Source organism: Scyliorhinus torazame, chromosome 7 (assembly GCF_047496885.1).
Source record: "Scyliorhinus torazame isolate Kashiwa2021f chromosome 7, sScyTor2.1, whole genome shotgun sequence".
NCBI classification, from domain to species: Eukaryota; Metazoa; Chordata; class Chondrichthyes; order Carcharhiniformes; family Scyliorhinidae; genus Scyliorhinus; species Scyliorhinus torazame.
The window spans coordinates 109,530,577-109,554,946 of record NC_092713.1 but is presented as its reverse complement, the minus strand read 5'-3'; the positions used below and the strand labels follow the sequence as shown (position 1 = coordinate 109,554,946).

Sequence of the window (24,370 nt, the reverse complement as noted above, 5' to 3'; positions counted from 1 at the left end):
ACACTAGTGCTTGATTTTACCTTCTCACCCTCCATCTGTATTTTAAATTCCACCATATTGTGATCGCTCCTTCCGAGAGGATCTCTAACTATGAGATCATGAATCAATCCTGTCTCATTACACAGGGCCAGATCTAGGACCGCTTGTTCCCTCGCAGGTTCCATTACATACTGTTCTCGGAAACTATCGCGGATACATTCTATAAACTCCTCCTCAAGGCTGCCTTGACCGGCCTGGTTAAACCAATCGACATGTAGATTAAAATCCCCCATGATAACTGCTGTACCATTTCTACATGCATCCGTTATTTCTTTGTTTATTGCCTGCCTCACCATAATGTTACTATTTGGTGGCCTATAGATTACTCCTATCAGTTACTTTTCCGCCTTACTATTCCTGATTTCCACCCAAATAGATTCAACCTTATCCTCCATTGCACCGATGTCATCCCTTACTATTGCCCGGATGACATCCTTAAATAACAGAGCTACACCACCTCCCTTACCATCCACTTTGTCCTTCCGAATAGTTTGATACCCTCGGATATTTAACTCCCAGTTGTGACCATCCTTTAACCATGTTTCAGTAATGGCCACTAAATCACAGTCATTCATGATGATTTGCGCCATCAACTCATTTACCTTATTCCGAATACATCTAGGACATCCTTCTCTGGTTTTCACATCCTTTATTTCCATTACACCAAATTGCAGAAATACAGTTGAGGGCAGGTGTTTCAAGTTTCCCTTCTGGGATTTGAAGCACTCTGACGTATACTGTCAGCTGTGCTCTTAACAACCACCTCCAACATTTGTGCGCTAATAAATTAACTCCCATCACGAGTTTGCTCTGGGTGTTAATAATAGAAATGGAATCACACCAAATCTGAAGGGTTGAGAAATACGGCATTACTTACAAAGGGGTCAAACAAAAACAAAACACCTTTCCGTTTATGGACATGTGGAGATGAGGGAAAAAACAGGGCCATTTAAATGACAACCTCTCGAGTCCATGACAATATCCAGACACTGAAATCTCCTTTACAGGCTGTAGCCTCACTTTCAGAAAATATTGTTTTTTCTTCCATCTAGTATGGAGTTCATACATTCCCACATTAAGTCTATTGGTTAGTTTTCCACCTGACATGGTGCCATCTGAAACTTCAAGGGCAATTAGGGATGAGAAATAAATTCTGACCTAACTGACTATGTCCACATTCTACGAACAAAAATAAATATCCAGCCAATTAGAGCACTTTCCTTTATCCCTCTGTTCAAAGTGTAAGGAACAAAAGCCTCACTTACCACTCTGACAACTCTCAATTTCTTTGACTGATGTTCCAGAGATTCATCCTGACCGTGACCTACATTATCTGCACTTGTCTCATCATCGTCTTCACGCTGGCGCTTGGGCACAGTAGTGGCTGAAACTGAAAAACACGAGACAACTACTTCAAACTCTTTTCTTTTTTTTTTTAAAACTAAATTATCTCACTAAAAGCTACATCTGGTACAATTACTACATGAGAATGGTCCAATGGGAACAGAAAGCACTGAAGTCAACAGATCTAGCAACATCATTCAAATGTGAGAAAGCAGAGCTGCATAGTTTAAAAGAGCATCATTAACTTTTGTTTTAAAAGAGCAACTTTATAAAGTCAATTTTAGTCTCTTGTTCAGGGCCCACTCCGGATTGTTTCATAAAATAATATGTGCTTCCAAGCTTCCAATTTCAATTTATGATTTTGAGCAGAGGAGTTAAGAGGGAAACCACCCCCCCCAATATTCATCTAGAACAAAAAAGTAGAGTAACTCGATGAGAAACTTTTGAATTGATTAATAGGCGTGAGTAATATGTCATACATTCTTTTACTGCAAAACAAAATACGGAGCAGGCAAAGAACTTCATCCAAGCTAGGCCACTGTCTTCAGAGGCCATAGCTTAATTTAATAGGTAAACTGTGGGCTAGTGGTGCAATGTGCTACATAGAATCGTTATGGCGTAGGAGGAGGCCATTTGGTCCATCATGTCTGCACTAGTTCTCCAAATGAGCACCATGAGTTAGCACTGTTCACCTGCGCCTTTTCCCTGTACCCTTGCACATAGTTTGTGTACAAATAATCATCTAATGCCCTGTTGAATGAACATGAAAATAACCGCCAGCTGCATAGAAGTGTTGCTCCAGGTTTTAATTTGAAACTGGGTGCTCAGGTTACCCCCACAGTCCAAAGATATGCAGGTTAGGTGGATTGGCCACGCTAAATTGCCCCTTAGTGTCCAAAAATGTTAGGCGCGGTTACAGGGATAGGGTGGAGGCATGGGCTTAAGTAGGGTGCTCTTTCAAGGGCCGGTGCAGACTCGATCAGCCAAATGGCCTCCTTCTGCACTATAGATTCTATGATTGCAGAACCTCAGAGACCAATCTTTTGCAGAACTTTTCACGGCCAATCAAAATCGTCAAATTACTTCATGACTGCCTGAAGAGTAAAATAACAGAAGGAAAACTAAAAATAAATCAAGTGGAAATTATCTATTGCATTTATGTAGTAAAAAAAAATGTAGTAATGGAACTTCACCCAGATCTCCAAGACCCAACTGTCTGCATCCCTGGGTGGGATCAAGTAGGTGGGGCTATTTCATTACTGATAATTTCTAGATTGGGAACGGTGATGTCGGATTGGAAAATTTCAACATGTCTCTTCACTATCTAATAAGAGCGAGAGAGAAACCAGATTACCACAGACCTGTCAGTGTCACATCATTTTTGGGAAATAACTAGAATGTGCCAGTCATGACAAAGTGACTGAGCATTTAAACAACGTTAAAACTGATCAGACTGAACATGGACGGTCTGAAGAGGTGGTCATGTCCGACTAAACATATTGAATTTTGTGACATCACAGACACTAATGTTATCTAGATGGACATCCACTAGGCATTTGAGATTGATTTGGAATCCACAGAATTGGCGTCAACAATTGATTTGGAGGTAAAAGACAAGAATGAAGAGATAAAGGGCACATAAAAGTTAACTGCACTGCAATTCGCCGATCAACCCAACTACTCTATGCTGCTGCTTATGCTCCATACAGTCCACCTCCTGAATTACTTCCATCCAATCTCATCAATATAGTTGATTCTTATCTTTTGACCGATAGTTTTGAATCGTCACATGCAGAAACATTTTCTCTCTCTCCCCTATATTCTATGAAATAGCTTCATAATTTAACATAACTTGGATCCCCCCATCCACTTTAGCCTTGATCCTAGAGAAGATCTCCAACCAATTCAATGCCATCAATACGTGTAACCACTCAATTCTGATATCTTACATCTCAGCTCCTCTGTACACTAATTGGCACAATGTGACAAGAGACACTCCCCAGGACCTGCACTTTATCATCATCTTATTCAGGATTTATGAAAAAGTTGAAAACTGTGTACCAAAGTTTGCAGATAGCATTAACTATGAAATGTAGTAATTAAAAATGATTAAGTTATAAAGCAGGGTGGTACTGTGGCGCAGTGGTTAGCACTGCTGCCTCACGTCACTGCAGACCCACGTTCGATCCCGGCCCCGGGTCACTGTCCGTGTAGTTTTCATCCAATTTGGACTTTTTTTTTTTTTATAAATTAAGTTTTTTTATTCAACAGATTTTCAACTATTTTACAATACAAAACCACCAAGGGCACCCAAACACCCTCCCTCAAATGCATGCTGAACAAACCCCAACAATTTATAGAACCCATCACTGCCCCCCCCCCCCCCAATATTCATCTTTATGCTTGTACCGTGTCTCCCACTTCAGTAAATCAGCTTTCACCCTCCCCACCAAGGTAAACTGCCGATGCCCTGCACAATCCCGAGACGCCTGCATCCCCAAAATGAGAAGTTGCCAGGTGAAATGGCAGCATCCGCCCCCCCAAGAGGGGAGACAAGGCCACAAACGATTCACCTTTTACCTAAATCCAATGTGTAACCCAAAAATGTCCCAAATCTCTGGAGCGACCCCCATTATACTCCCCCACTGAAGAGCTTGATTCCGAAATATACAGCAACAAGCCTATAAAGGTCACCCTATGTTCCAACCCCCCCCACCCCAACTCAGTATCACCTTCCACAACTCTGAGCTCCTCACCACAATAGCCAAGGTCTCTGCAGCCAATGCAAACAGAACGGGGGGGGGGACACGGGACACGGACGGACAGGGGGCATACCTGCCTCATACCAAAGTGAAATGCAAAATATCCAGTTCATACTATTTGGTTGCACGCTCACCATCTGCTCCTTATAGAGCAGCTGCACCCATGCCACACACCGCAGCCCAACCCCAAATTTCTCCAATACTACCATCAAATAACTCCGCTCCACGCAATCGAACACCTTCTCCGCTTCGAAAACACCTTGAGCACTGGGGAGTAAAAAAATACTCCCGATCCCTTGGGGGTAAAAATCTCCCAGGGGGGACATCTCCTTCATGAGCCCAGCCAATGCCTCCCCGATTGGGACCTCCCCCCACCACACACCCATTCACTAGCCAACCTAGGTTGGCTAGCATGGTGACCCCTGCCCGAGCCCCGCCCCCACCCCTCCTCCTCAGTAACCTGGCCCCATGTACCCAAACACGCCCACCTCCCTTAAACCAAGGAACAATGTAGAACTGCACCCATAAGGTAAGAGAAAACCAAAACCATAGTACATCTACACAAAATCCTCCATTCAAGCGACAGAAAAACAAAACCCCAAGCAAATAGAAAACCCTTCATAAGAAAAATACCATCCCCAACCACCAAGTCCAAATCCCAACTCTCATCTCAGTCCCCTCAGTTCAAGAAAGATTGAATTGAAGCTTTCAAATTCAATAGAAAAACAAACCTGTTCCAAACACTGCTGTAGAAGTGGAAGGTCTTTCCATTTGGGGGTTCTGACCGACATCTACCATGTTTGCAGAAGGGTCCTGATTTGCTGGTTCTACCTGAAGAGTCTGTTGAGTGGGTTGTACAAAGGCAGTAGCCTGTGTCTGTTGTTGTTGCACTGTTAAGATAGGTTGAGACAAGTTTGGGATATTTGGACTTGTTGAACGTACTGTTCCACTTGTGCTACCAAAAACAGTTACGTGCTCAACTGGCCCTTCTGACTGCATGGCTGGTGAATAAAAGGTAAAAGATAAAAGAAAATTATTTAGGACAAAGAAAACCCTACCACACTGGATAATACTTCTCAAACAAAATAGTAATTGAGGCCAAAATGAAACTTTAATTAAAAATACGAAATGTAATCTGCGTCTTACCTTCTTGGGTTTCTACCTGCGTTGTTGGCATTACTGTAGCTGTTGGTGTTATAGCCGGTCCAGTGACTGTCGCTGGAGTAACCATTGGTCGGATACTGGCTCTTGGTGTTGATTTACTTCCAGGAACCGGCCCAGCAGCTACCTTACTGGGTGTTGCCACAAGAGGGGTTGGCTTTATATTGGCTGTTGGAGGATCAGATGTACTCGAACTATGCAGAATTTAAAAATAAATGAACGCAGCTTTGGTTTATGTCCATAAATCAAAATCTATTATACAGGATTCATTAATACAAAAATGTACACTCAGTTTACAACAAGTGGATTAATTATGCTATAAATAGGCAATTCCGCTGGAATGTTTTGACCTCGTCAATGCTGCAGTCTCCATTAGAATTTTTTAAAATTAAAAGACAAGATTCTTCTCTTTGAACATCAGTTAAAACCCTAGCTCTTTGATGCTGCTAATTCGCATTGTTGAAAAAAGACAAAAACAATAGGTTAAACTTGAGAACTTTGTACTTTTTTTGTCTACTAGGTACGTACCGTGTACGTTCCCTTGGCTGCAGAAAAATACTTTTCACTGTACTCCGGTACATGTGACAATAAATCAAATCAGATATATAATATACAAAAGCTAGTTAAAAAAGCATGCAGATGCAGTGGATAATTCTTACCTTCCTCTGTCCACAGATGCTGCAGTTTGTTTGAGGGTAATTTGCCTCTGTTGATCCAGTTGCCTCTGTGGTTCTGAAGTCTGGTGCAAAACAGAAATAATTAACCTCAAGCTTCTTATTTCCACTTTGTTTAATATTGCTAATGCTATTTTAGTATTTTAAAATGATTTACATTCAACTTTTATTAAATCAGGTGAGTTACATACATTTGAACATTCAAAAATCAAAATGGTTCAATGAAAAATACAGAAAGCAATAAGTTGTCTGCACTATACTCTCTCAGCAGCTAAAGCAATCCAGCAGCTAAATCTTTATCAAGCATCCAAAAACAGCACCATTTCACCTCTTCACTGCCTAGACAATTTCTCCAAATCCCCATATCACTACATTACCCAAATGCATCTGCCAAATCCTTTTTTTATTTGCCATCCATTTTTATAGCCTTTGAAGATAGATTTTCACTGGACAACTAAGCTAATCCCAGATGAATTTGAACGAGGCAGACATCTCCAATTATTGACTCTCTCCTGAAGCAGTCACAAATTACACACTGCTATACAGAACAAAATGATGTGCAATGTTAAAATCTTTATATTGCCAAGTCACATTTAGCTAACATTAAGTGACATCGTCTTTGCAAATAACTTGCTTCAGATACTGATAGTGTGCATATGTTTGGGGATGGCACCTCACTGGACTTCAATTATTTAATCAAAATTTAGAAGACCATAACGTTGAAAGCCCATTTGGCTAGAATGACCCTAGAGGGGGGGGATCTTATTGAAACTTACAGGATACAGCGAGGCCTGGATAGAGTGGAGGTGGAGAGGATGTTTCCATTTGTAGGAAAAACTAGAACCAGGAGGACACAATCTCAGGCTAAAGAGATGAGGAGGAATTCTTTCAGCCAGAGGGTGGTGAATCTATGGAACTCTTTGCCGCAGAAGGCTGTGGAGGTCAAATCACTGAGTGTCTTTAAGACAGAGATAGATAGGTTCTTGATTAAGAAGGGGATCAGGGGTTATTGGGAAAAGGCAGGAGAATGGGGATTAGAAAAAAAATCAGTCATGATTGAATGGCGGAGCAGACTCGATGGGCCGAGTGACCTAGTTCTGCTCCGATGTCTTATGGTCCAAGCTGGGAATTGAACCAGTGGCCCCTGGTGCTGTGAAGCAACAGTGCTGACCACTGTGCTACTATTTATATGGTGATAGCCTTAAAAAGGCTTCTAGATCACAATGCAGTATGCATATAGTAAAGCATCGATTTTTACATTCCAATTTTACATTATTAAAAAGTCAGGATTTTCTAATTCTCTAATTCCAAGACCTTTCCACACACCTTGGTTATTTCCTGCGGCTCTTCGCGCTGGTCATGCTGTCGATCCTGATGCTCCTTCAGTTCCCGTTTAAGTCGACCAATGTGGCCATCATATTGTGATTTCAGTGCACTCATGCGCACCTCCAGCTCTTCTCTCTGCTGATCTAAACTTGTGATACGTTGTTGAAATTCTTCATTGTGCTGTTTCAACTCTTCATTCTCTTGTGCCAATTGCTCCTTCAAACCTAAGACAATAAAACCCAGCTACCTTAGTTTTAAATCCTACTAAAAGAAATTTAAGTTAATTAAAACCTGTGGCTCACATTACCGAATTTCTGTCAAAAAAATGACAAAGACTAAAAACACATCTTAGAGTAGCATGCTGATCATCAATGGTATAATTGCTAATTCAACCATTAAGAGCTTTGTTGAATTAAAATCTGTTTTATATTGAAAACTATATCAAATGACAGACTGTAAAACTCAAAAATGGAATTTAAATTTCAATTTACAAGTTCTCAATTCTTTTTTTAAATAAATTTAGAGTACCAAAATCTTTTTTTCCCAATTGAGGGACAATTTAGCTTGGCCAATCCAGCTACCCTGCACACCTTTTTGGGTTGTGGGGGTGAGACCCATGCAGAATGTGCGAACTCGACATGGACAATGACCCGGGACCAGGATCGAACCTGGGTCCTTGGTGGTTCGGTGCTGCCCCTGCCTAAGTTCTCAATTCTGACAGTAATACTACACAGAAGCTGGTCAGTTTCCCCAGAAAAAAAAAGCGATTTCATCATTGGAATAAGTCCTTTGCTGCTTTTGCTTGGAGTTTATGCTTCATAAGGTTTATCCTGGGATAATTCTCAAAGTTCTTAAAAACTCAGTAGAACTTGATCAAGAATTACACACTGAATGTTGATCAAGTGAATGGACTGCAAATTGACTTCTTTAGCATAAGACCATTCAGCCCCTCAAATCCAGTGTATAACCCAACTCCAGTTATCAGCATTTTGTCCCCTTTCCTTGACACCACCACCGAATGAAAATCTGAGTCGCTTCAGTTCACCATGCAGACCTCTGGCTGCATATAATGGGGGGGTATGTTACAGTTTCCCATCCAGCATATTTACAGGCAGAGGCAAGAAGCATGTAAAATAAGGCGGGTGGGTAGCCCATCACCATCCCACCCATACCTGAGCTGTTCCTCATAGTATGGTGGGCGGTTAAGGCATCAGTGAGCCCAACCAGTCTCAAGCCTTCTGAGCCCTTAACTGGCCATTAAGCAGCAGTTAAATTACGGTTTTCCACCTCCACTACACGCGTGGCTCATGAAGGCAGAATCAAGTTAACCAGCCCATTGCAGACGCTTTCTCTCCTCTTCGTCCCTCACCTCCAGACCCGACACCTAACCACTCGTGAAGGTTCCCAATCCTTCCCCCACCAGAAACCTGCAACCATCTTAGTCTGGTATCCATGATGTCTTCCTTCTCAGGACTGTTTGTAGCCCCAGTTGCATTCACCATCAGGATCTGGCATTGGCTGGTAGCTTTTTAGGGGCACGTCACATAATTACTTGTTTACGGCCACCCCCGCAGCGTATTATCACTGTGCATCAGCTTTTTGTTTTTGCAGTCAGTCAGTCAGTCGACTTGCAACCAACTTCTTTACTGAGGAGCAAGCAATGAGTGGCCCCATAAGATTCAGCCCTAGGTTTATTCACCGTAATTTTCACTCATCCTAACTGAGCTCTTCCTCACTTCAGCAAAGAGACCAATGGATTAACATGTACTTTGAGAGGGGAAGAGAAGTTCCAAAATCCTATTCTGCCTCCTCTCTAAATTTGATGAACACAATTTTCCATGGAGCATGAGCAAACTCCCTGCATGAGACTTAATCTAAAAGTGCAGCAAAGAGAAGCTCAAGAACATTCAACGTGACAATAATACAAACTGAGTGAGGGGAGGAAACATTAACTTGAGAAAATCATTAAGAAGAGTGCTTTAGCTTTTTTTTTATATATAAAAAAAAGTAATTTTGATTTCAGTTCTGGGTTTAACAGTTACATTTACAACCATTAAATGTAGCTCCTAATTTAAATTAACAACAATTCCACACCATAAACCATTTTGGGTACAAGTTTAAATTCCAAGTATCTCTTGTTCTACTTTCTCATATGTCAAAGAATTTGTGAAAGTGCAAGTGGCTAACCAGCTATTTGTGTTATCTTCTGTTTGGCTACCAATATTGCTTTCTTGGTCTTCTCTTCCTTCTCCAGAATCTGCTGTCGAAGCTGTTCTTCAAGGTTTGCTTTTTCCTGCAGTTCCTGTCGCAAGCGGGAAAGTTCACTGTGTAACTGGGAAACTTCGTCTTGCAATTTTTTCACTTCCGATTCCTTCTCACAAACGGACTATTAATATTAAAAAAAAATTAATGAATGCTCAAGTTTTAATTACAAGATGCCCCAGAATTTCTGGGTTGTATTCTTTAAGAACATTGAAATGGAAGGACAAAATAAATAATACAATAGATTTTCTGACCAATCATGTCAACCAACTTTATCAATTAGTCTAAAACAAACTTGGACACGAGGCAACGGAACTCTTAATGATGTAAAGCTTTGGGAACCATAGGTCCAAAGTCACTGAACGTCCGAAGCAAGTTGCACGCATCTAGCCAGGTCTCAAATTATCCATGCAGAACAAAATGTTAATTGCTTTGAATAGATTAACATCTGTTTCCACCATCTCAATTAAATTTCAGTGAGGAATGAATAAAGTTTTCACAAATCAGCTTTGAATTTAACCCATTTTCAAGGGCAGGTCATGTCCACAAGTTTGACTGTTCTGAACGAGACAAAATTGCTGGTTATGGTGTGCAGTAGAGCAGAATTTTTCAAAAGTGCGATTCGCGACCCGGGGCAGGTGTCAGGAGGATGGCAGAGCGATCGGTCGCAGCGTTTCAGATTGCAGGACAAGTGCTCAACATCCGCAACCGGCTTTTAAATTGAGAATGCCGGCCTCAACTGGCTTTTAAGTGGAAAATGCACTCTTCCGGCCAGAAGCTGCAGCAGAGAGCCGGTCACGTGCCCGGCATGTACACTGGTCTCACACATCCTGGACATCTGCGTTTTTGGCGAAAATCAGAGGAGAACTTCCTCCATTCTCTACCTGCAAGCAAGCAAGGCAACAGGACTGTGAAGAACTGAAGATGGATCATTTTGTTATAAGGAAGGGAGGGCCAGAGACACAGACAGGCCAGGATCTCAAGTTGGACCTGATGGAAAGAGCTAATCAGGACAGTCCATGGCAAGACAAAGCAGTGCTAGCGCTGTACAGAGCTCCAGGGCATCTGGTGAACAGCCAAAGGAAAAAATGAAATTGGGAACAAAACAGTATAAAGATGATTTATAGAGGTATGGTCGAGTTAATTGTGCCAATGCAAATCAGGATGCAAAGCCCACGGGTGTTATATGTAGGAAAGTACTGGCAAATGACAGTTTAAAACCCGAGAATGGGGATTTGAGGTTTTATGTCAAATACAAACCCTTTTAAAAGTACACACTGTACACAAAAGAACAAGTCACAGTCTAATTAAATAGGTTTGTTGATCCAATAAAAATAATCAGTGATTAGGGTGTGCTGTTTCAAGTTGTTCCCTTCAGGTAATTCAATCTTTTCACATTTACAATGCAACCATATATAAATATGTAGATATTGAATTGCCATTTATTCTTCATATGCCACTTTCAAATTCATTTTGGGCCTCAGTGACAGTAGAAGCTTGCATTGCAGAACCCTGGCATTTCCATTATTTGTTACAGACCAGATCATATTTGATCCTTGATTAATAAAATGAAAAAACATTACTCCTCAGAATAGAGGTTCCACTTCTAGGGTTGCTCAGGGACACATACAGGGATAAGTGTTTGAAAATAGTAAAAACAAAATTACAACAGGTTGTATATTATTTGGCACTGAAGCAAATTTTCTATTTACAACTGTCCACAGTTGGATAATTCATTTCTTGCCACCTAACCTTCTGCAGGGCTTCAGCCTGAGACTCAAGTGCCTTAGCTCTGGATTCAGACTGAGCAAGTGTTTCTTGCAATTCCTGAGTGACTTGAGCAGAGGACTGCTCTGCTTGCTGTTCTGCTGTATGTTGAGAGGATGTCTCAGCAACAACCTGCAAGAAAAGAAAAATGTTTCAACAACAAATAAAAGTTTAGCCATGCACCACTTAAAACAGGAACCTGTATTATGCTTTTAAAGTAAATAAAAAGTGATTCAGAATGGCCGAGCAGCAGCAAAAGGTTGGGGGAGAACAGCATTAGGTTTGGGGCAGGGTTAATCATGAAAACTCAACATTAAAAGAGTCATTAAATGGTGTGAAAACGTGAGGTTGCAGACGCAGTGAAGGCCCACTTAGCACAAAATGATTCAATTAAGTAATTAGGAAAGAGTGCCAACTGAGGCACCCCAAGACAGAGATGAGGAAATGGATTCTACACAGAATGCATGCAGTTATTGATCTAGGTGTTATGCATTAAGGATTACCCACAATGCCTATTTTCAAATATTTTTATATTCTTTAATGTCTACAGGTTATTAATAAGTGTTCATCGCTGCAGATTCTCATAATTAACAAGATTGGGATTGCAGTAAGCTTACACGAGGGGGGCAGGAGCTGGTGGCATAGTGGTATCATCACTGGATTAGTGATCCAGAAACACTGTGTTGTGCTCTAGACTGCTGGGGTCGAATCCCACCCCAGCAATGGTGAGATTTGATCATTTTTCAATATAAATTTGGAAATAAAGGTGACCAATTGTCATAAAAACCCATCTAGTTCATTCATGTCTTTTAGGCAAGGAACTCTGCCACCTTTACCAAGTTTGGGTGTACATGTGACTCCAAACCCACAGCAATGTGGTTGACTCTTCAATGCCCTCTCAAATAACTTAGCAAACCACTCCGTTCAAGGGCAATTAGGGATGGGCACTAAATGCAGTCCCAGCCAACGACACCCACATCCCCGGAATAAAAAAAATGAAAAGCTATATGGCGAATTCAGATTTAAGTCTGATATTTGAAATTTGTTGTTCACGACGTACAATTAGGTTCAAGAACAAAGAATACAGTGGAAACGTTTCTCACAAACTAAAAACATGGTAATGTTGAACTGAGAAGTATATTTAGAAAGCACAATTATTAATTTCAAGTGGCAGCTATTCACACTCCAGCCTTATCACAAAGTGAGAAACCATTTTAGCCATAAAACCAGACAACATTTTATTTTCCTCACTTCCGGTAGCGGCCATGACCTGCTCGGTCACGCAAACGGCAGCTCCCGCCGGGATCGGTGTTTCGGGCCGCTAAAAGGAGCGGCGGCGGCAATTAACAGGAGGGACCAGCGTGCCCCCCCCCCCCCCCCCCCGGTGCATGGAGAGAACCAGGAGCGGAGCCCACAGACACGCGAACCCGGGGAAGAAGGTCGAGAAGGTCCGGGAGGACAAAATGGCGGCCGGTGAAGATCGGGAGGTGTGGGCCCAGTGGGCCAGAGAACAGCAGGAGCTCCTTAAAAACTGCTTCATGGAGCTGAAAAGGGAGATGCTGGCCTCCATGGAGAGAATTGTGGTGACCCAGAAGGCACAGGAGAAGGAGATCAAGGAGGTGAGGAGGAAGGTGGCGGAGAACGAGGACGAGATCCTGGGCCTGGCCGAATTTATGGCGCACGAGGCGCTCCATAAGAGTTGGCAGGAGAGGCTGGATGACCTTGTGTGCTGACCTTGGAGCCACAATCTGCGGATCCTGGGTCTTCCTGAAGGAGCGGAGGGGGCAGATGTGAGCACGTACATGGCCACAATGTTGGGGACGTTGATGGGCGCAGGGGCCTTGGAGCAGGATGGGGCACACAGGGTTCTCGCCAGAAAGCCGAGGGTAAACAAGCCACCGAGGGCGATGGTGATACGGTTTCAGCGCTTGGCAGACCGGGAGCGAGTCCTGCGGTGGGCAAAGAAAGAGCGGAGCAGTAAGTGGGAGAATGGTGAGATCGAATTTACCAGGACCTGGGAGTTGAGCTGGCAAGGAGGCGTGCAGGTTTTAACCGGGCGAAGGCGGTCCTCCACGGTAAAGGGGTGGAGTTTGGGCTCCTGCACCCGGCGAGACTATGGGTAACATACCAGGACAGGCATCACTATTTTGATACCCCAGGCGAGGCGTGGTCGTTCATCAGGCAGGAGAAACTGGACCTGAACGAAGGGACTGCTGTGTGGCGGTGAAATGTGCGGGTGGGGAGGGACCGAGGGGAGGATGGCGGGTAAAGCATAAGTTTATGGGCATGTCTGCCCGAGTTTGGTTGGGGGTTTTGTTGATTGTTTTGCTTGTTTTCCAGGCGTTTTGTTTTCCAGGTGTTTTTGTTTTCCAGGTGTTCGGTGCTAGGGGGTGGGAAACGCCCGGGACGGGCTGTCCGGTGCACGGGGAGATCCCAGATGGCGCTTGCCCCTCTACCCTGCGGGGGAGGGTGGCCTGAAGGAGGCAACATGTTAAGGGTAGATATATAGAGGCGGGAGCGGCCGGGGTCAGCATGGGTGAGCTGACTGAAGGGGAGCCAGGCAAGGGGTATGGATGGAGAGTCGGGCGCTGGGGGGAGAGCTGGAGGAGGGAGGCAGGGGCACGCGGTTGGCCGAAAAAGGGAGATGGCTAGTTGGCGGGATGGGGGCATGGTTACCCCCCCGACCAGGCTGAAGACATGGAACGTGAGGGGCCTGAATGGGCCGGTCAAGTGGTCCCGCGTGTTCTTGCATTTGAAGGGGTTGAAGGCAGACGTGGACATGTTGCAAGAGACGCACTTAAAGCTCGCGGACCAGACGAGGCTGAAAAAGGATGGGTGGGACAGGTGTTTCACTCGGGGTTAGACGCAAAGACCAGAGGAGTGGCTATTGTGGTCAGTAAACGAGTGGCGTTTGAGGTGGGGAGCATCGTGGCGGACAAGGGAGGCAGGTACATAATGGTGAGTGGCAAGCTACAGGGGGCCCGGGTGGTGTTAGTGAACGTACATGCCCCGAACTGGGACGATGCGGACTTTGAGGCGCGTGTTGGGTAGGATCCCAGACTTGGAGATAAGTCACCTGATTATGGGACGGGACTTTAATACGGTCTCGGATTAAAGCTTGGATTGTTCCAAGTTCAGAACAGGGAAGAGGCCAGCGGCGGCCAGTGCTGTGTGGGAGTTCATGGGCCAGGTGGGGGGGGGGGGGAAAGTGGACTCCTGGAGGTTTACTCGGCCAAGGACGAAGGAGCTTTCCTTTTTCTCCCTTGTCCATAAAGTCTATTCGCGAATAGACTTATTTGTGTTGAGTAGGGCGTTAATCCAGAGGGTGGAGGGGGTAGAATACTCGGCCATTGCGATCTCGGACCATGCCCCGCACTGGGTGGGCCTGCGACTGGGGGCGGAACGGGGTCAGCGCCCTCTCTGGCAACTGGATGTGGGGCTGCTGGCGGACAAAGTGGTGTGCGGGCAGATAAGAAGGAGTATTGAGAATTATGTGGGAGTAAATGACACAGGAGAGATGACGGTGGCAGTGGTTTGGGAGGCTCTGAAGGCGGTCATTAGGGGACAATTAATCTCCATTAGGTCCAATAGAGAGAAGAAGGACAGGGCGGAGAGAGAGAGACTGGTGGGAGAGATACTCAGGGTAGATAGGAGGTACGCGGAGGCCCCAGAGTGGGGGCTGTTGAACGAGCGCCGGAAATTACAGGCGGAGTTTGACTTGCTGTCCAGGGGGAAGGCGGCGGCGCAGCTGAGGAAAGCGAAGGGGGCAATTTATGAGTATGGGGAGAAGGCGAGTAGGATGCTGGCGCACCAGCTGCGCAGGAGGGAGGCAGCCAGAGAGATTGGGAGAGTGCGGGATAGGGAAGGCAACAAGGTGCTGAGCCCAGAGAGGGTCAATGAAGTCTTCAGGGAGTACTACGGAAGGTTAGATGAGTCGGAACCCCCCGGGGAGGGGGAAGGGATGAGGCGGTTCATGAACCGGTTGAGATTCCCAAGGTTGGAAGCAGAGCAGGTGCAGCAACTGGGGGCCCCGATTGGGTTGCAGGAGGTAGTCAGGGGGCTGGCAGGCATGCAGACAGGCAAGGCCCCGGACGGCTTCCCCTCAGAATGTTATAAGAAGTTCTCGGAGCTGTTGAGCCCGCTCCTGATGCGAACCTTCAATGAGGCAAAGGAGAAAGGGACCCTCCCTCCGACAATGTCACAGGCATTGATCTCGCTTATCCTGAAGAAGGAGAAGGATCCGAGTGTGGGTCCTACAGGCCGATATCGCTCCTGAACGTGGATGCCAAGCTGTTGGCAAAAACTCTGGCTACCAGAATAGAGGACTGTGCCCCGGGAGTGATTGGGTAGGACCAGACGGGGTTTGTTAAGGGCAGGCAGCTGAACGCGAATGTGAGGAGGCTCCTGAATATTATCATGATGCCCTCGGAGGTCAAGGTGGTGGCTGCGATGGACGCGGAGAAGACCTTTGACAGGGTGGAGTGGGAGTATCTGTGGGAGGCACTAGGCAGGATTGGATTTGGGGAGGGATTTATAGGGTGGGTCAAGCTGCTGTATCAGGCCCCTGTAGCAGGTGTGTCCACAAACCGGCTAAGGTCAGAATATTTCAGGCTGCACCGGGGGACGACACAGGGGTGTCCCCTGTCCCCGTTGCTGTTTGCCCTGGCAATTGAGCCGTTGACCATTGCGCTCAGGACTTGGGGGGGATTGGAGGGGGCTGGTGCGTGGAGGGGAGGAGCACCGGGTCTCCCTCTACGCGGATGACCTGTTGTTGTATATTTCGGACCCATTAGAGGGAATGGGGGAGGTCATGCGGATCCTGGGGACTTCGGGAGGTTCTCGGGGTATAAGTTGAACATGGGGAAGAGCGAGCTGTTCATGGTCCATGGTAGGGGCCAGGAGGAGCGACTGAGGGAGCTCCCGCTCAGGATAGTGTAAAGGAGCTTTCGGTACTTGGGGATACAAGTAGCCAGGAACTGGGATGCCCTGCACAGGCTCAACTTAACCCGGCTAGTGGAGCAGATGGAGGGAGAGTTTAAAAGGTGGGATATGCTCCCACTTTCCTTGGCGGGACGGGTGCAGACTGTGAAGATGACGGTTCTCCCCAGGTTCCTCTTCGTATTTCAGTGCCTCCCCATTTTCATCCCCAAGTCCTTCTTTAAGCGGGTGAATAGGATTGTGACAGGATTTGTGCGGGCGAATAAAACCCCGTGAGTCAAAAGGGTATTCTTGGAGCGTAGCCTACACCACTAGTCCGGTGGTGACGGCAGCACTGAGGATCTGGGGCAGTGGAGAAATCACAGGGAAGAGGAGGCGGCCTCGGTGTGGACCCCGATACTGAATAACCACAGATTTGCTCCGGGTAGGTTGGATGGGGGATACCAAGGCTGGTATAGGGCAGGTATTAGGAGGATGGGGGACCTGTTTCGATGGGACATTCCCTAGCATGCAGGCACTAGAGGAGAAGTTCGGCCTGCTACCGGGGAATGCGTTCAGGTACCTCCATGTTCGGGATTTTCTTAGAAAACAGATGGGGACATTTCCGCTGCTGCCCCCGCGTAGGATCCAGGACAGGGTGGTGTCTGGCATCTGGGTTGGGGAGGGGAAAGTGTCGGACATTTATCAGGAGCTGCAGGAGGTGGAGGAAGTCTCAGTGGAGGAGTTGAAGGGCAAGTGGGAGGAGCTGGGTGAGGAGCTGGATGAGGGCCTGTGGGCCGACGCCCTGGGCAGGGTGAACTCTTCCTCATCATGTGCCAGGCTCAGCTTAATTCAGTTTAAGGTGGTGCATCGGGCGCATATAATGGCGGCAAGAATGAGTACGTTTTTTGGGGTGGAGGACAGGTGCCCGAGATGTGCAGGGAGTCCGGCAAACCATGCGCATATGTTTTGAGCATGCCGGCGCTTAAAGAATTCTGGCAGGGGTTTGCGAGGGTGATGTCCAGGATTTTGGACACTCGGGTGAAGGCAAGTCCAACAGTAGTGATATTTGGGGTGTCGGAGGATCCGGGAGTGCAGGAAGCGAAAGAGGCAGAGGTACTGGCCTTTGCCTCCCTGGCAGCCCAGAGACGGATCTTGCTAATGTGGAGGGACTCGAAACCCCCGGGTGTGGAGGCCTGGTTAGTGATATGGTGGGGTTCCTCAGCTTGGAGCGAATAAAGTTCGCCTTGAGAGGGTCCTTGATGGGGTTCTCCCGGCGGTGGCAACCTTTCCTTGACTTTCTAGAGGAGCAGTAAGTGTCAGCAGCAGCAGCATCCTGGGGGGGGTTCAGGTGGGGGTACTGTTGATACAATGCGAGTTGGGCATGGAGACAAAACCCACCATGTAGTTTAAAAAAAAAAAAAATTCTGTTGTGTAAGTAGTTTCACTGTAAGCTTTGGGATATGTTTATTGTTATTGTTTATTACTATCTGTATTTCTATTTTTTTATGTAAAAATATTCATTGGAAAACTTTAATAAAACATTTATTTAAAAAAAACATTTTATTTTCCTTCTTCGATCTTTGTGATTGAGACTGTTGTGGGCCAAAGATATATGGGCTTATCGCAAAGTAAGCTAAGAAAAATATTTCAGTAAATACAATGGGTTAGCTACAATGCAGCCTGACTTTGGGCATGACAATAAGTGTGCTCAGGAAAAGGAGGTGGCCAACATAACTAAAACACCGGTTTAGAAAACAGAATACCCAAAACATGCAGAACAATCAGACAATATTTAAATTCTTATTACCTCCGCCCTGGAAAAACACTTGCACAAATTAATATCTACAATGCTGGAAATATTTAACAGTCAGGCAGCATAACTGGAGGAAAAGAATTAATGTTTCAGGTCAATGATCTTTCATCAGATTAATTTAGGTCCTCATCCTGAAATGATAACTATTTTCCTTCTCTCAAGACGCTGCATGATTTGCTGAATATTTCCAGCAGATTTTTCCATTCGCTGCAGCTGCAGCACTGCGCTTGGAGTAGTTATGCACACATTACCTTATCATATTGTGCTTTCAGCTCCTCATACTGAGTCTTGTATCTCCGACCAATCTTTTTAACCTGGGTGATAGTTTTATTTTTTTCCTGAATATCTGACACCCTCGCCAACACCTCTTGTTTCAGCTTATCACGATCAACAGTCACTCTCGTGAGTTCAACCTTCAAAGTCTGTACATCCCGCTGTGATACAGAGGACGATGCATTTAGTCTGTAAACAAAATAGTATTAAATAACTACTTAAAATTTTACAACATTGACATTATCTTGTCCAGATCTGGCTGCAAGACAACATTGACAGAGGTACAAACATTGAATTAAATAAGGTGTAAAGTCTAGGCTATTCTTACAAACTGCAATTCTAATAAACACGAGGAAAAATGTTTATACAACAATCCTTAAACTCTGCATCTTTTGCAAATGCATAAACAAGTCAGGTCGACAGCACAGAAAAGGCCGTTCAGCCCATCGTGTCTGCACAGTCACAAACAACCACCTCACAATTCTAAACCCATTTTTCAGCACTTGGCTCATTGCCTTTGTATACCTTGGCATTGCAAGTGCACATTTAAATATTTAAATGTTGCAGATCTCTGCGTCCATCACCTTTTCAGACAGTGAATTCCAGATTGCCACCACCATCTGGGTTGAAGACATTTTCCCTCACATCCCTTCTGAAAGCTTCTGCCCCTTACCTTAAATCTTTGCCCCTTGATCACTGATCCCTCCATCAAGGGGAAAAATTTCTTCCTGTCTACTCTATCTGTGCCCCTCATAATTTTATACATCTCAATCATGTCATCCCAGTCTCCTCGGCTCCAAGGAAAACAACCCATCGATCCAATTGCTTTTTGTAACCATAATTCTCACGCTGGCAATAGCCTGGTAAATCGCCTCTGCACCCTTTCCTGTCACATCTTGCCTATAATGTGGATTCTAGAACTACACACAATACTCCAGCTGGGGCCCCAAGTGTAACAGAGAACGTAGAGTCTTAAATACAATCAAGTGATATGTAATCACAATTTATGAGCAGCAGGACCTATGATGCAATTTTATCTGGTCCAGTTTTCATTGGGAAAAATTTTTTTTTTTTTTTTTTCAATGCTGCGGAGAATTAAGTGCTCAAGCTTAAAAATTGACCTGACACAAATATTAGCGCAAAGGACATTAAAATTGATATCCCATAAATGGTAAAACAATAGCAATAACTGAGATAACATTGTGCACAAAGTAGCAATATTCTCTGGTTAAATTACCCTCTAATTTTCAAAGATGAACACCAAATACATGAGATTGAAACAACACATTTCAATGCAATTAATATAATTTATGATAAGATAGTTGAAACAAAATCTGATCGGAAAACAGTCTGATCAAAGTTTAGCCAATCAGGTCAGCTATTGAGAGAGTGAGCAATGGCTGGAGGCTCAGAGTTCGGCACTCCGGAAGGTGGGAGAGTTGTTGATGGATCATGAAGACAGGTTTGGCCGCGTTCGAGGCAGAGATGGTGCTCGTGGCAGAGGGCCTGAAGCAGCTGAGGAAGAAAGAGGAGGATCTAGAGAATCGCTCCAGGAAGAAGAATCTCCAGGTTGTTGGGCTGCCTGAAGGGATTGTGGGAACCCAGGACACAAAGTATGCGGCAAATATGTTTGAGAAGTCAGTGGAGGAAGAGGGTCTTTGACCGACCTCACGAGGCGGATCGAGCACGCAGGGCATTGAAGAGTCCGAAGGCGGTGGAGCAGCCAAGGGCAATGGTGGTGTGGTCGCATGGTTTTGTGAAGAAAGAGAAGATCCTGCGGTGGGTGAACGAGAGGATTATATATACCTGGGAAGGAAACGTGGTGCCTATCTACCAGGACGCGAGTGGGGAGTTGGCCAAGTGGCAGGCTGGGTTCAACAGGGTCAAAGTAGCCCTCTGCACAAAAGTTGAAGTTCGGGGTGTTATATGTTGCTCGACTATGGGACACCCAACAGAATCAGGAATTCTATTTTGATACATTGGAGTCGTCGAGTCAACTTATGAGAGACCATGAACTGGGGGAAGTGAGGATATTGTACTTTAGAGATGCCTTTACAAGAGTAAGAGGTGACTTGATTGAAACCTTTACGATCTTGAGGGGTATTGACAGGGTGGATATGGAGAGGATGTTTCCTCATGCCAGAGAATCTGCAACTAAGGGTCACTGTTTAAAAATAGGGGGTCACTCACTTGAATCAAGGGTCTCTGGATCTCTCTTCCTCAAAAGCAGTGGAAGTGGAATGTTTGAATATTTTTAAGGCAGAGCTTGATAGCTTATGATTAACAAGGGGTGAAAGGTTATCAGGGAAAGGCCGGAATGTGGGCTTGAGCTCACAACACATCAGCCATGATCTTATTGAATGGCTCGAGGGGCTGATTGGCCTACTCTTATTCCTAATTCTTATGTTCATATATAGATAAAGAAAGCAATTTGAAAGGTGAAGCATAATAATTCTTCATTTATGACTAAAATATAGATGGATAGTCAATTTCTCCATCATGTGGCATTCTTTTTCAGATGTTCACTTAAACACAAGATCATCTGAAGGAAAGTTTGATTTTACAATTATGCAATTGTTAGGTTCAAAAAGCATTCTATCAGCAAAGAAGACTTTTAGAAGTATTAATGGTTGTAAAGTAATTGGAGGATACCAAATTATCTATATTACATAATGCAGCTTATGTGGTGCAATGCAATTTTTATAAACTTGCCTTTGAAAAAATACAGTTTCCAAGAACTTCCGGTGGTGGCCATGATGCGATTGGTCACACATTTGATAGCTCCCCCGCTTGTGGGGCTGTTTTTGGAACTTTTCCCTGATTAACGGGTGGATGTTTTGATGGCAAAAGGTGCAGGAGCGGTGGAGGAAGAGTTTGTTCCATCAGTGGATGGATTCGTGGACTAGAATTGGTTTTAGGCAAAAGGAGCTGTTGGAGCAAGAAACTTTCTCTCGGAAGATGGCGGAGAGTAAGGGACCGGCCCTAACATCTCAGGTGGTCCATGGAACAGCTGGTGGACTTCTTGAACGAAAAGTTCACCCAGCAGAGGAAGGATTCTGGAAGACCTGACGAGGACAGTGGATCCGATTAAAACGGGGATCAACTGTGTGGAGATGAGGTTGGAGTCTCAAAGCCAGGTGATCCAGAAGGTGGAGGAGGCAGTGGGGGAGCATGAGGAGCAGCTTGCTTCGTTGGCCGCCGAGATGGGGGTAATGCGTGATATCCAGAAGTGGCTTCAGGAGAAGATGGAGGATCTGGAGAACCGCTCCCGGAGACAGAACCTGAGGATCGTGGGGTTGCCAAAGGATATTGAGGGAGCGGACGCTGGCTCGTATGTGGCCAAGATGTTCGAGAAGTTGCTGGGAGAGGGGGTCTTCGAACAGCCCCTGGAGGTGGACCGGGCATACAGGGCACTGATGAGGAAGCTGCAGGGCAATGAGCTTCCGAGGGCGATGGTGGTACGGTTGCACCAGTTTCTGCACAAGTAGCGGAACCCGAGTTGGGCCAGGCAGACGAGGAGGTGTACCTCGGAGGACAGTGAACTTCGAGTATATCAGAACCTGGGTGCAGAGCTGGCCACGCGGAGAGTGGGCTTTAATAAAGTGAAGGCTACCCTCTTTAAGGGGGTGGCTTGGGGTGCTGTACCCGGCTCACCCCTTGAGTGACCTACAATGGCCGAGAATATTATTTTGGGACACCAGAGGAAACAATGGAGTTTTTGAGGGACAATGGACTGGCAGGAGAAGGAGGACATTGAACATTGGAGACGGTGTTCTTTTTGCTTTGGGGCCATTGTCCTTCGTTCTTCTGTGGTGGATGGGTGGTTGGGACATTTTTTATTTTTTGGTCTTTGAATGTTGATGTTGTTGTTTGCACCAGGATAGTGTTTGAGCAGGGGAGGGAGGGTGGCTGCCAGGCTAGCTGGGTGGGCCAGTTCACAGAAGTGCAGTGGGGGGTGAGCAGGTGGTTAGAGGACTGGGATTGTTGTTGTGTGGTGTGTGGTGGTGGTGGTGGGGTGGGGTGGGGAAGAGGAGGAGAAGACTGCTGGCAAGGGAGGGCTTTTGAAATGTGGTATGAGGATGGTTGATGACAGTGGACATCCGAAGGCAGGCCTGAGGGACTGCAGGACGGGCTGGCCCAGGAGGGGATGCGCACCGGTTGACAATGGGGAGTGGGGGATTTTAACCTCTCGCAGTGCAGGTTAGATGTGGGGCTGTTGGCAGATGAGCAGGTTTGTGAGTGGGTGAGGGCTGCTATACGTGGGCTGAATGACACAACTGAGTGTTCTGACGCCAAGTTGTGCGAGGCACTGAAGGCAGTAGTGAGGGGGGGGGGAAGAGTGACAGAGAGCGAGAGAGACAGCAAGCGAGAGAGCGAGAGCAAGAGAGAGAGAGAGAGAGAGACAGAGAGAGAGAGAGACAGAGAGACAGAGAGACAGAGAGAGAGAGAGAGACAGAGAGAGAGAGAGACAGAGACAGAGAGACAGAGAGAGAGACAGAGAGAGAGAGAGAGACAGAGAGAGAGAGAGAGAGAGACAGAGAGAGAGAGAGAGACAGACAGAGAGAGAGACAGAGAGAGAGAGAGACAGAGAGAGAGAGAGAGAGAGAGAGAGACAGAGAGAGAGAGAGACAGAGAGAGAGAGAGACAGAGAGAGAGAGAGAGACAGAGAGAGAGAGACAGAGAGAGAGAGAGACAGAGAGAGAGAGACAGAGAGAGAGAGACAGAGAGAGAGAGACAGAGAGATTATTTTCCAATGCGGGTGGAGATGGCGGGTTTAGTGGATGAGATTTTGCAGGTGGACAGCAGGTATTCGGAGGCCCTGTCACCTACAGAATATAACTACTGAAACATTTGTACTATCAGATGATAAACTACAAATGCACATCAAGCCTGCACCAAGTGCAGTTGGAAAACTTTCTGCATCACAGAGACACAAAAAAAATGGAAGTATTCAAGGCAAGAAACAATGACTACAAATTCAGTTTCTTCACAGATGCCACCTGACCTGCTGTGCATTGACTTTTTGTTTTTCTTTAGATCTCCTGCATGTGACACTTGCATTTTAGAATATTATTCCACCTTTTCCCTCATCTCCACCTATTTTAAATAATTGAAGCAGCTAATAAGCCATCAATATTCCTCATTTTAGGGATATCAAGTATTATTTTTAGTTTTTGCTTCAAACCCACATATACACAGTCCACATTTACCGAGCAAGTTCAGTCTTCAGCTTCCCAGTTTCTTCAGTCAGTTGTTGAATGCGTTTGGTGTTTGTATCTTTCTCTGATAATAGCTTCTTATACTCATCAGGATCAGTCTCTTTCTGTTGACTAATTAATTGCTAAAATACAAAAAACAACATCGCTTTTGGTAATAATCAATGCTAGTTTCTACTGTATTTAGTGTTTATAAAAAGTAAATTTCAAAAGTAACAGCTGGCTAGTACAGTACCATCTTGGAGTAAATAGCCATTATAAATTGGTCAATACGGAGACAGTGATGTAGTGGTATTGTCACTAGACAAGTAACTCAAAGGCCTCAAGAGTAATATTCTGGGGACCCGGGTTCAAATCCCAGCATTGCAGTCGGTGGAAACCATGGTAGATTGTCATAACAACCCATCTAGTTCACTAATGTCCTTTAGGGAAGAAAATCTGCCATCCTTTCCTGGTCTGGTCTGCAGGTGACTCCAGATCCACAGCAATGTGTTTGACTATTAAATGCCCTCTGAAATAGTCCAGCAAACCACTCAATTCAAGGACAATTAGGGACAGGCAGTAAATGCTAACCCAGCCAGCAATGCCCGCATCTTCTGAACGAATAAAACATTGATAGAAAAAGAAATCTGAAATGGAGGAACAAACAGTTAAAGTAATTAGCAGAGGTCAAGTCCCAAGGTCACTGAGGGAAAGCAAAGTTAAGGGGCACCGGGAAGTAGAGATGGATAGGACCAAGTACTTTATTTCAGGCCCAGAAGTATTTCTTTGGAAACTACAAGTCTGGAGTGGCTGGTTTCAGTTTAATTCCAG

The 24,370-nt window shown here is 45.3% G+C and overlaps 1 protein-coding gene across 1 annotated transcript in view; it reads right to left on the bottom strand.

Moving 5' to 3' along the window:
• The window catches only part of tprb (translocated promoter region b, nuclear basket protein), a 243,904-nt gene that overhangs the window by 80,594 nt on the left and 138,940 nt on the right, over window positions 1–24,370 (bottom strand). The window contains exons 30-38 of the mRNA XM_072511248.1: window positions 23,552–23,682; window positions 18,320–18,530; window positions 11,321–11,467; window positions 9,494–9,692; window positions 7,307–7,530; window positions 5,966–6,045; window positions 5,292–5,500; window positions 4,877–5,146; window positions 1,305–1,429 (exon numbers count right to left, since the gene is read on the bottom strand). Of these exons, the coding sequence (XP_072367349.1) occupies window positions 1,305–1,429; window positions 4,877–5,146; window positions 5,292–5,500; window positions 5,966–6,045; window positions 7,307–7,530; window positions 9,494–9,692; window positions 11,321–11,467; window positions 18,320–18,530; window positions 23,552–23,682 (1,596 nt within the window). The remainder of the gene's footprint in view (window positions 1–1,304; window positions 1,430–4,876; window positions 5,147–5,291; window positions 5,501–5,965; window positions 6,046–7,306; window positions 7,531–9,493; window positions 9,693–11,320; window positions 11,468–18,319; window positions 18,531–23,551; window positions 23,683–24,370) is intronic.